The following is a 12,220-nucleotide window of genomic DNA, read 5'->3' as shown; positions in this document are numbered from 1 at the left end:
ATGTATATAAGCTAGCCTGCTGTGAGTATTTGTGTAACTCTTAATTTATTTATAGCCAGTGTTTCCCATCCTCCACAGCCATGTCAGTAAGGCTCAAACTTCCTTTATCAACAACAAACTGCACATTTTTCCTGTTTTCTCATATTATACTGGATATTATGTAAAATTGTAATTAAAGTAACACAATTGCACATATTTACGTCTGTCACTTTTTTTTTTTTTTTTTTTTTAAGCTTTAACAAAGCAACATCAAAATCTTTCCACACCTATTTGCGAATCACTAGTCTCCAAGTACCAGGGCCGGCCCAAGCTTTTATGGGGCCCTAAGCAGAATTTTATTTGCGGGCCCCTTAGATAAAATAACTTAAGATAAACAGTCTCTTTATATATATATATATATATATATATATATATATATATATATATATATATATATATATATATAAATGTAAATATACAAAACGGACAATATTAAATTAAATACTTAAATAATGACATAAAATGAACAGATCAGATGGACCTGTAACAAAATAACAATAATACATTTATTAACATTAAAGGAATAGTTCACCCAAAAATGAAAAGAAATTAATACAGGTTTGGAACAATATGAAAGTGAGTAAATAATGGCAGAAATTTCATTTTTGGGTGGACTATCCCTTTAAGGACAAGGGGCAGCATGTTTACTATTTGGCTTCTGTTACATTAAGACCTGCATGCATCTAAAATACAGACACACATCTGATTTTCTCTCAACTGATTACTTTCACTTTAGACATAACAAACTGTGTTTATGTAAACCTTCTGTGTATTTGACAATATTAGCACAATCAGACACGAAAGATAAAGTCCAGTAATCAGACACTGCTTTTTAGTGTGCGATGTACGCGCTCAGAAAAAGCGCAAGTCAGAACAGTAGAATTAAATATTTAACCGGCAAGGCTTTAAAGCACATGCAAATAATGAACTTTTCTGTACAGTATTGGACGGAGGCACAGAAATGAAACTGACAGAATGTGCACTGTAAAAATCAAGCTGTCATGTGCTCTTGGGGGCCCCCTGGTGGCCATGGGGGCCCTATGCAGCCACTTAGTTCGCTTATGCCTTGGGCCAGCTCTGCCAAGTACTAATTGATTATAATAGTTTAAAGGTATAGTCCATCCAAAAATGAAAATTTTGTCATCATTTACTCATCCGTTCGAAACCAGTATGTTTTCTTTTCTTCTATAAAGAAGAAGATATCCTGAAGAATTTTGGGAACCAGTAGAACTAATGTTAGTGCCCATTGACTTCCATTGTAAATTGAAAAATACACTGATACGTTTTTCAAAATATGTCCCATGAAAAAAATTAGTCATATAACTTTGAAATAAGATGAGGGCATCAGAATTTTTATTTTTAATGAACTATCCCTTTAACATGGACCCTCAAATGAGCACATCCTGATTTCATTAACAAAAACAGGTTGTATTTAGTTAAGAGTAGAATACTGTTTAGAGAAATAACTACTACTAATACTACTGTCTCAAGGCCACGCCCACAACAGGGGAAATATCATGAATATTCACGTATACTCCACCTACTGAAACAGTTTTTCACAGGAACTGAATATTACACAACAACGGTAGTCAAAGCAGCATTACGTCACGAAAGTGCGGACTTAGAGGAAGTCCCCATTCCCCATGCCTGCCATTCAAAACTCCTTCCCTGCGTACCGCCACAGCCTTAGCATTAGCGCTTTTTTGGCTAAAGGTTGCAGGCTTGCCTTCCAGTGGCTTTTACACAACATCTATTGTTCTATCTGTTAAACAGTAATGCAGCACATTTGCTGCTGCAAATGCCGTAAATGAGTCCTTCCCGTCGCAACATTCCCTAGTCTGCCTTCTCTTAAAAAAATACATTTTTATCAAGATAAAATCTACATATAGTTCCCAATATATATATATATATATATATATATATATATATATATATATATATATATATATATACATATATAAAATCATTGTGGATTTAGTCAGTCGTATCTTTTGTTTAGCCTGTTATTTTGGCTTTGCCCCAATCCTGAAGAGATTCCAATTTTCCAAGTCATGCAAACATGTTCCTAGAGCATACTAAATAGAAGTTACAATGAACTCAAAACAAAACATTTTGGTAATACTGTTGTTGACCCTGTTGTGTGTAAAATCAAAAGTTGTACATGTTTAACATTTTGCATAAACAGTTTCGCTTTGAACATGCGATTTTGTACAACATATTTATAGTACAACATCTGAAGTATCAGTATATGTCCTATGTTTATTTTCATAACAATGAAGAGGTTTGGTAATGTTAAGTTACTGAGTTTTATGCCATTCCATTGTGATCGTGGTTAATTCATTGCTGTACAGAGTGAAATGCACACCAGTAATTGGCAGTGCATTTTGGGTAATGTAGTTCATGACTTAAAACATTTTATATGGTTAAGGAAAAGAAATTGAAACTGTGAATTGTAACTTTGGTATTGTAAGTTGCCTGAACATTAGAAGATGGGACAATGTAAATAATCTAAATAATGTATTTACAGATTGTGAAACGAGAACAAAGACATTTGTTATTGTGTTCACTTAGTTTTTTTTTATTGTTTTATTAATTTTCAGTATTCATAAATCTTATTAATTCTACAAAAATATGCCTTTGGTGTTATGAATTTTATTAAGTGGAACAATTTAAGATACTGTAAAGAAAACAAAACTTGTAATATGAGTCTGCGTGAAACATTCTGAAGAGACATTGTGAAATGAGAACAAAGACATTAGTTATTATTGGAAACAAAACTGTTGTCAAGTGTAGTGATGTATGATCTCACACAGAAGTCACTGATTTCTGCAGATTTCTGTTGAATTCATGCGACCAACTGGAATATAAGCAAAATCTTTGAATTTCACTCGCGTAAAACTTACAATCTTATAGACTCCTAATAAAATTTACCCACAAATTTTTCGCAGCAAAGTGGTAAATATGATTGCAACTTCTCAGTAAAATAAAGTGCATGCTTTGATGTGACATGTGCATAATCAATAACCATTAGAAAGTTAGACTGTCTTTTTATATAGCCATGTTTTGGCTTTTTATATTCATTTGAATTCATTTTCTCAACAATTTTAATACATTTAACTTAAGCATATGAGTTAAGCATACAGTATGAGTGTTTTTTACCCTCAGTTGTACAGAAACAACAGACAAACACAGTGATTCCATGTCTTAACTTGCAGTAATTATCATTTAACATTAATAACCAAATGATTGTTAAAGTATAACAAATGATCATGTATTCTTTGTGAAGTCCATCCAATGGGTGTTAAATTTCACACAGACACACGGAGCAGTTTGTGGGGATCAAGAACGCAGCATAGAGGGGTTCAGTGAATGTGGTGTTGAATGTGTGTAAGTGTGTGAGTGTGTGTGTGTCAGAGACGCTGTAGAAGGACAGAGTGCCGGCCGACACGTCCACATACACTCCTACTTTAGTAGAAGATGAAGGAAAAGGTATATTAGTCGGACAACCATTGTGCCAGGCGATGTAGCCAAAGCCAGAACACTTCAGTTGCCAAGACCGTGTATTACGACCAAACGAATAGTCATTATCAGCTCCTTTACTCCTCGTTCCTTTATATGTCACCACTATACCAACACCCATCCGCCCGCTCCATTCAACCTCCCAGTAACAGCGTCCAGTCAGACTCTCCTGACTCAGAACCTGCGGCTCCCAATCGAATCTCTGCGCATGATCCGGATACGGCTGCTTCTCTCTCACATGTGTCGCCTTCCGGTTCCTCTCAGACAGAAAGAGGTTAGGATGTGCTGTGTTGGGATCCAGTGTGAGAACACAGGCATCTGAACACAAGAGTAAAGAAAATTTACAACAAACGTCTTTGACTAAATAATGTAAATGTGTTTGTGTAGTAGTGATGGGAGAAATGAATATTTTCAAAGCTCTGATTGAAGGAAGTGTGTGTACAATTTAATGCAGTCACTTGTTGATCTGCTTTATCAGTGCAGAAATGTTTTCTGAAAAAACAAAAGCAACTTAACAAAAGTCAAGGGTCAAGAGCTCAACTAAAGCTGATCACCATAATGGTGACTAAACATCAAACTAGACATTTTCAACAAAAATTCAACATCTAAACCTCAATTAATACTCAATAAGAGCTTCTGTAGACGTGTGTCAGAAATAAAGTCTGGTTAGTTTAATCATAGTTGTTTAATCAGATCTTCAGAGATTTAATGTCTTTTATCTTCAGTTCATCTAAGGCTGTGGCTGAAGAAAGTTGTAATTTGTGTTCTTATTTCTCTTTCTTTCAAGATAAAAGTCGCAAGATAAAAAGTTGCAATTGCCGTTTTACTTTTTTTTAATATTCCTTGCCGAAAACAAGCTTCCATTTAATACTAACCCAAAATTATTTATAAATTAGACTGTTGTTCATCGGTGTTTGACCCCTCAGAATTTTGAAATGTTTCAAAACAAAAATATTATGATGTAACAAAGCTTCATTCACAGAAAACATGTGACTTGGTGAGCTCTGGACCCCTGATTTGAAACTGAAGATTCATAAATGTTTTGAGGCTTCATGAAGCAGTGATTCAAATGCATCCATCACTGGTATTCAGACTTACACTGTTGTCTTAAGGTGATCCCGGTATCTCCAGCATTTTCACTGTGGAAGAACAAAGCACACATTAATGTACCAGATCGTTAACATAAACAATGAGCAATATACTTGATACAGTATTAACTAATCTTTATTAATGTTAAAAACACATTCACTGTTATCTCAAGTTGACAGCAAAATCCTTAAACATAATGCAATAAAATAATGTTTTATTGGTGAAAAAAAAATTGAGTATGCAAGAAATGCATGCTCATATGGGTCCGGGCAGATTAGGGCCCAGTTACATAAAGCTATTACATCATTCACTTCATTGCTTTAGGCCTTCCTTGAAGCACTTGTGTACACATGCCTGTGACTTTTACTACTAAAATAGCTTGGTTCTTACTGTTGGTTCTTTGTCTCCATGTTGTGCATTACAATCATTTAATGCGCACCTTGCCATGGATTATCCCTTTCTTGTGATAATTCTGTTCTGGTTGTGAAAAGTTTTTGGACAGATATATGCCACTCAAGGTTGTTGATTGTTTTATTAAATTTATTTCTATAAGCAAATTGCTCAATAAATAGCTTTTTTTTTCTTTTTTTTTTTTTTACTATTACCAATACTACTCTTGTGTTTACCCTTTAGTGATTCTGCTTGTTAACAGCAGGTGTTCATCATTAATGCTCAATCATCATTTAATTATCTCATTAACTTTATTACTAATACTACTCTTGTGTTTATCCTTTAGTGATTCTGCTTGTTAACAGCAGGTGTTCATCATTAATGCTCAATCATCATTTAATTATCTCATTAACTTTATTACTAATACTACTCTTGTGTTTATCCTTTAGTGATTCTGCTTGTTAACAGCAGGTGTTCATCATTAATGCTCAATCATAATTTAATTATCTCATTAACTTTATTACTAATACTACTCTTGTGTTTATCCTTTAGTGATTCTGCTTGTTAACAGCAGGTGTTCATCATTAATGCTCAATCATCATTTAATTATCTCATTAACTTTATTACTAATACTACTCTTGTGTTTATCCTTTAGTGATTCTGCTTGTTAACAGCAGGTGTTCATCATTAATGCTCAATCATCATTTAATTATCTCATTAACTTTATTACTAATACTACTCTTGTGTTTATCCTTTAGTGATTCTGCTTGTTAACAGCAGGTGTTCATCATTAATGCTCAATCATCACTTAATTATCTCATTAACTTTAACTCTGTGTCAGTGTTACTTTAACACTCTGTAGAGAGGGACCATATGTACTCGTTGATTTAACACCGGGGATTTTGCTGTATTAGCTCAGGTACACAAAACAAGTAAAGCAAGAAATCTGAATGTATGATCCTACCTCAGACTTATCAATCCAGCAGAGGGAAACTTCACAACTGGATCCACTTTCTTCATAGTTTTGTTGTAATATTGCACTAGACCTTGTTTAAAAATAAACAGAGTCTTATATATTTAACCCTAATACTGTAGAATATTGACAGTGGTTTGATTTTGACAGTGTTAATCATACCAACAGCACTGGAGCTCGAGCTGGGGTTGAAGGTCACTGGGTTTGAGATGTTTCTAGTGAATACAGGAGCATGCACAGTTACACCTGATTTAGGATTAGGATCAACATTGTGAGCGTCTCTGCTGATCTGCACTGCATTTTGTACTGGAACAGAGACAGAGAGAAGGATTCACATATCTTACAGGGCATTTCCGACATTACAGCTGTAGAATTTCTAATACTCCTTCTTTACCATCCTTGTGTTTGTTCTCTAACTGTTCAGCCAGATGATTCTCATTCATCTTCCTCAGGATGTCCAGCGTGATCTTAACAGCTCCCTCTGGAGTGAATCGTGCCACCATTATGTCCACTATATCAGTGGCTTTTGCTTTTTCAATATCAGCCGTGGAAATGGATTCATAATTCTTTAAGTACCATTTCAACCTCTGTAGTTTTTGTGTGCTCAGATCATCCAGAGTCTTCAGAAGAAGCTCTAGAACAGATGACATCTTCTATCACTGCTCTTTCTCTGCTGGAGAAGAATAAATATAATTAAAACAGCTGATATACCTGAATTCATTAAATATTCAATAAAAATCTGATGTTGTGCGACAAGCTTGTCTTAATGCGAAAAAATACTTAAACCAAGTAACTTTTATTCACACACACAAAAAAAGATCTTAACAAATGTATTTTAGCCTGTAGGTTTGTACCAAAACTTTGCTGCAACTTTGCCACTGATACATTTGTAAAAAATATTGCTCAATTAGTAAATTCAGGTTCTAAATAGAAATTATCATCCAATAGAAATTAAGTTGTTTATGTGTCATTAAATTAAATTCATACCTCGCTTATTGCAGTGACAATCCTCAGAAACTAGATGAAGATTTACTGGAAACTACTTTTGGACTTACAGTAGACGTGACTCAGTCTTGTTTTCAGTGGCAGTAAAAATGCAGTCTGGGCTGATTTGTGTTGAAAACCTGTTTGTCTTGTTATACTGCTTTTGTTGTAAGAAAACAGCTCATCTTAACATTTTGTATCAGTGGATTATTATTAGTGCATTGTGTTTGTATTTTTATTTTGAGGTTTTGATGCTGTTTCAGAATTATCTATTTTTTAAATGAATAAAAGGATTAAAATTCATATGTGTCATCCACACAAATAGTGGAAATATATATAGGTATATATATACACAGGGGTCATAGTTTGGATGTCAAATAGCTCCACAAATATCTACTTCTACAGACATATTTTATCACGATTACAAAGAAAATATTTCATTTAAAGTGCACCTATTACGCTATTTTAAAGGTTCTTAATTTTGTTTAGGATGTCTCTTATAACAGGTTTACATGCATCAAAGGTCAAAAAACACTTTCACTTTCTCATATACATTGCACATCACCACATATTTCAATGACTCTCAAACGACTGATCTGATGCTTCTAGATCCCTCTTTTCTGCGAGCCTACTCTGCTTTGATTGGCCAGACAGCCCAGTCTGTTCTGATTGGTCTGCCGCTTACATCGCGTGCAGAAACTAACGCCCATTACCATAACCGATTCAGCTCCAGAGGCTTCCGGAGCTCAGCGATTGTACACACTGTAAAAACAGTAATGATGGTGTCGATTTTACCATATCAATCTGAGCATCCTATGATGAAACATTGGAAGAAATAATTATTCAACCTGAACCTCCTAGTAGTAATGACTACTAATACTAATACTAATACATATTACTAATATGAATGACTGATATGAAAACAGCTGCAGGATTGCAAATGCAGCATAGATATGAAGACAGTCCAAGCTAACAGAATTTTGTTATAAGAACGTTGTAGCAAAGTTCAAAGTTCTTAGGGAAGATAGAGGACAGGGTCGGCTTTGACTGCTGACTGAGCTTTATTTCAGATATTAAATCTCCAACAAAAAGTCTGTGCAAATGCACAACAATAAAATAATCTCCACAGTAATGGCTTCACTCCAGTAACAGGTGTCTCGGCAGTCCAGCGTTCTCAGTCAGCAGTCCCTCTCTCTCTCACACTCCTGCTTCTTCTGGTGTTTTATCCTGTCTCTGCGCCAATTACTGGAATGAGAAACAGGTGTTCGTGATTTACATTTAACTCACTCACTCACCATGCATCTCCCGACTCTCTCTCCCGCTGCAGACTTCGCTGAACCACGCCCCCCTCGCCACAAACATTCTTTAAATATTCAGTGTTGGTTCTGGGAACATTAAAAACATCCAGTTTTCTTGACGTTACAGGAACGTTTTTATAAGGTATAATGTTCCTCAAACATTCTTTCAACTTAATTTTGATCTAAAATTCAACATTGTAGGAACGTTGATTTGTAACATTCCAAGAACATGAAAACGTTCAGTTTCCTTAATGTTAGTAGAATGTTATTTAAAGGTTAGTGTGATGTTCCTGAAACATTCTTTCAATCATTCAAACACCTGCTGTGAACAAACACTGAAAGAAAGAGAAATAAGAACACAAACTACAACTTTCTTCAGCCACAGCCTTAGATGAACTGAAGATAAAAGACATTAAATCTCTGAAGACCGAAGACCAAAGAGTTTCGATATATTTTTTACTATTTAAAACTTGACTCTTAGTTACATCGTGTACTAAGACCGATGGAAAATGAAAAGTTGCGATTTTCTAGGCCGATATGGCTAGGAACTATACTCTCTCTATACTCTCTGCTAAGCTATGTTAAAAGTGGTACCGCCAGACCTGGAAATCGGCTGAATGGATTTGAAAACAGTAAAACTCAACTGTTTAACTCTAGGGGAGCTGGAAAATGAGCCTATTTTCAATAAAGTGGAGTGTTCCTTTAAATATATGAAATCTAACAGAAGTATGTAAACATGTTTCACCCCTATCTGATTAGACAATATCTTTTTTTTTTCTTTTTTTTTTGGCTTAGTGACGGGTTATGATTGTTTAAGATGAGTATGAAATAAATGTGAGATTCTTGAACAACAAAAAGTTTACAAAATCAGACTTTTATTGGACTTGAGTTCTGAGTAGACAGAGATCAACTATAATAATACAAATCATTATTCTTTAAATTATTCTAAAAAAAATTCCCCATTACTTTGACATAGGAAAACACTTAAGAGATTTCTTTGTAATGTTATAATTAATGCATATTTTTAAGTAATTGCTGGTAGAGTATATTTGTGAAATTTTGGATGTACCTTGAGCTCAAGGTGTCAAATCAAGACAGATCTTCTAGAAGGTATCGGTCCACTTCCTGAAGAATTCAGATGAATTTGGCTTTCACAGTGTCACTGCGCTTACATATAATGTCACAGATCTTTCTCAAGCTGTCTGCACTGGTTAAATGGTCATGCATGATTTCTGAATATTGTACCTCGTGAATTATTTGCTGCACAAGCAGTTTATCTGCAATGATCTTAACATTTTTAACTCTCTGAATGAGATCTGGCCAGTGATTATTAAACAACTGTGCTTTATGAGCCTCACTATTCAGATGCGGCTCATCTCTCTCTGGATTTATCAGTTCATTTTTCTCAGTTGTCACAGTCCAGTTCTCCAGCAGTTTAGCCAGGGGGTTCTCGTTCATCTTCCTCTGGATATCCAGTGTGATCTTCACAGCTCCGTCTGGTTCAAATTGCTCCACCATTACATCCACTGTGACAGTGGCGGTATCTGCTTTCTCCAGAACAGAAGGTGAAATAGAGCCATTCTTCTTTAAGAACCACTTAAACTTCTTTAGTTTTTTTGAATCCAGATCCTCCAGAGCTTTCAGAAGCAGCTCCCCAACAGTCTTCATCTTCTATTGCTGGTGTTTCTGTGCTGGAGAAGAATAAATATACTTAAAACAGCCACAAAGACAAGTATATGCTGCACTAAATATCTGTTGTTGTATTTTTCTTGTTTGAAATCATCTTTTTTGAGTGTTTTGTTTGTTTGATATATTTTTAAACATCATTGGTTGATTTCTAAGAGTGGTTCTTGTTGTTTTAATGTGTTTTTTTTTTTTTTTCAATAAAAACCAAAGGTTCTGTAATCTAAAGCGAGGTGTTCGCCATCAGTTTGGACCTAGAACTGGATTTAAGAGGACAAAGCACTTTTGATTTGGCTGTTTCTATGATTCTTGCCTATATAGTGCTGTTTTACTGTCAACAAGTGTTTGCATTTTGAGAAACTACACTAAACAAATCATGCAGATGCATAGTATTGCTGGTCAAGAAATTACACTCGAATGTTGTCTGATGCTATTTCCATAAAGCTGCTTTGTGTTGTGAAAGAGTTACAACATAATTCTCAAAATACTTTCATTCACACTTCATATTAAATACACTGTTAGAAAGGAATCTTCATGTAAACCTTTCAAACCACAAATCGTACAATGTTATTAAACCTCTAAGCTGTCATAAGGTCACGACTGTCAACAGTATGTGAACTCAAAGCATTAAAATTCACATTTTAACATCACACACTTACAAAATACAAAGCAACACATTTTGAAACATGCTGTATTTAGTGCAAGAAAATTTTCATTTTGCAATGCATGAAATAATAATTTAATCAAAACTTTTCTTAGCAAAGATAAATTAGACTGTTTTGTCTATGAATTGTGAAAAAAAGATGTCTATTATTATATTTTTTGGCAATTCACCATGATGCTTACTATATTTGTACAATACATAATATAACATAATATAATATAATATAATATAATATAATATAATATAATATAATATAATATACTATTGTATAATATACTATTGTACAATATTCATATCATATGTTGAATCTCCTCATTCTGAACAACTTTGCCTGAAGATCCACTGTTGTTAATCAAATTGTTTGTTAAACATTTGCGATTATTTGAAAAATATACTTTTTCAAACTCCTCATAGGCCATTTGTGCAATTTGTTCAAAACTTGACATGCATCATCTAGAAACACTCATGGCAAAAAGTTATTAAAAGAATTTTGGATTGGTGATTCAAGTTCGCAACATAGCGCCAAAATGTTTGAAGTAGCAGTTACCTTTTACTAAAATGGTTATATCTCTTGATTGCAATGAGATATTTTCACCAAACATGGTACATGTGTGTACAAGCTCAGTCCAAGGTCACAGTAAAAAATTGTAGCGTTTGACCACTTGATGGCACTGTAATAGAAAAAAAAAAACATGAAAACCACTACATCTACACAACAGTTAGTCTGCTTGACTTGAAAATTGGCATGCACTGTCCTTGTCCAAGCTGCTATAATGGTAAAGAGATTGTCCACTTGGTGGCGTTATAACAGGAAAAAAACCCCCAAAAAAACATGAAAAAGGCTATAACTGCGCAATCATAAGTTGGCATGCAGTGTCTTGGTCGAAGGAGCTATGAATGTTTAAATGGAAAAAAACATGGCTGCCAATGGCCTAAGAAGTTTGAAAACCTATTTGACCAGGCTAACGGAGGCCGATCAAAACGAAACTTGGTGAACCTATTTGACTCTTGACTCTCGCTGTCTGTGTGAAGTATGAAAGAAATCAGCCACAGGGTGGCCCTACATATCACACATAATCAATATTCATAGCATATGTTGAATCTCCTCATTCTCTATAACTTTGCTTTAAGGTCCTAGGTATTTCACTCAACCTCAAAACCATTGCAGTACAATTCTCTAGATTTTTTAGGTTAATAATTATCAAAAACTGTAAAACTTTACTATTTGGATAGCCATAACAGGATCATTAAGAAAATGACCATCTCCAAATGCTTTCAGGAGGGTAATGATCAGCTCACTGTTCAAGTGTTTTTTTTGTTTTGTTTTTTTTGTGCATTTTTTTTCCAGAAACATAAAAGAAGACATGAATATACCAGGAAAAAAATGCTTTGAAGATGCAGGCAGCAAGGTATTCAAAAAAGATTTGGAGCTAATTCATATCATTATGATACCACAGCGCTAACCTGCTCATACTTCACAAGCATCAGCGACCACAGCGAGCATTGTTTTGTCATTGGAAAATCTGTCTGCGACAGCAAAATCCAGCCAAAGGTCATGTAGTATGAGCTTGCATTAAAGGA

General features: G+C 34.6%; 2 protein-coding genes across 2 annotated transcripts; both read right to left on the bottom strand.

Annotated features, from left to right (window-relative positions):
- Window positions 1-2,680: 2,680 nt before the first annotated feature.
- LOC125271139 (stonustoxin subunit beta-like) lies at window positions 2,681-7,084 on the bottom strand. The gene is made up of 6 exons (XM_048195128.1): window positions 6,998-7,084; window positions 6,405-6,683; window positions 6,173-6,316; window positions 6,002-6,083; window positions 4,657-4,697; window positions 2,681-3,876 (listed from the first exon to the last, which is right to left on the bottom strand). Exons 2-6 carry the CDS (start codon window positions 6,658-6,660, stop codon window positions 3,341-3,343), a joined length of 1,059 nt encoding a protein of 352 aa, XP_048051085.1. The 5' UTR covers window positions 6,661-6,683; window positions 6,998-7,084; the 3' UTR covers window positions 2,681-3,340.
- Window positions 7,085-9,108: 2,024 nt separating this feature from the next.
- LOC125271528 (NACHT, LRR and PYD domains-containing protein 1 homolog) lies at window positions 9,109-9,960 on the bottom strand. Its single transcript, XM_048195564.1, has one exon. It carries the CDS (start codon window positions 9,958-9,960, stop codon window positions 9,427-9,429), a length of 534 nt encoding a protein of 177 aa, XP_048051521.1. The 3' UTR covers window positions 9,109-9,426.
- Window positions 9,961-12,220: the final 2,260 nt, after the last annotated feature.

Source organism: Megalobrama amblycephala, linkage group LG7, assembly GCF_018812025.1.
Source record: "Megalobrama amblycephala isolate DHTTF-2021 linkage group LG7, ASM1881202v1, whole genome shotgun sequence".
NCBI lineage: Eukaryota > Metazoa > Chordata > Actinopteri > Cypriniformes > Xenocyprididae > Megalobrama > Megalobrama amblycephala.
The sequence above is the reverse complement of the archived record's forward strand: the minus strand, read 5'-3'. Positions and strand labels throughout refer to the sequence as shown.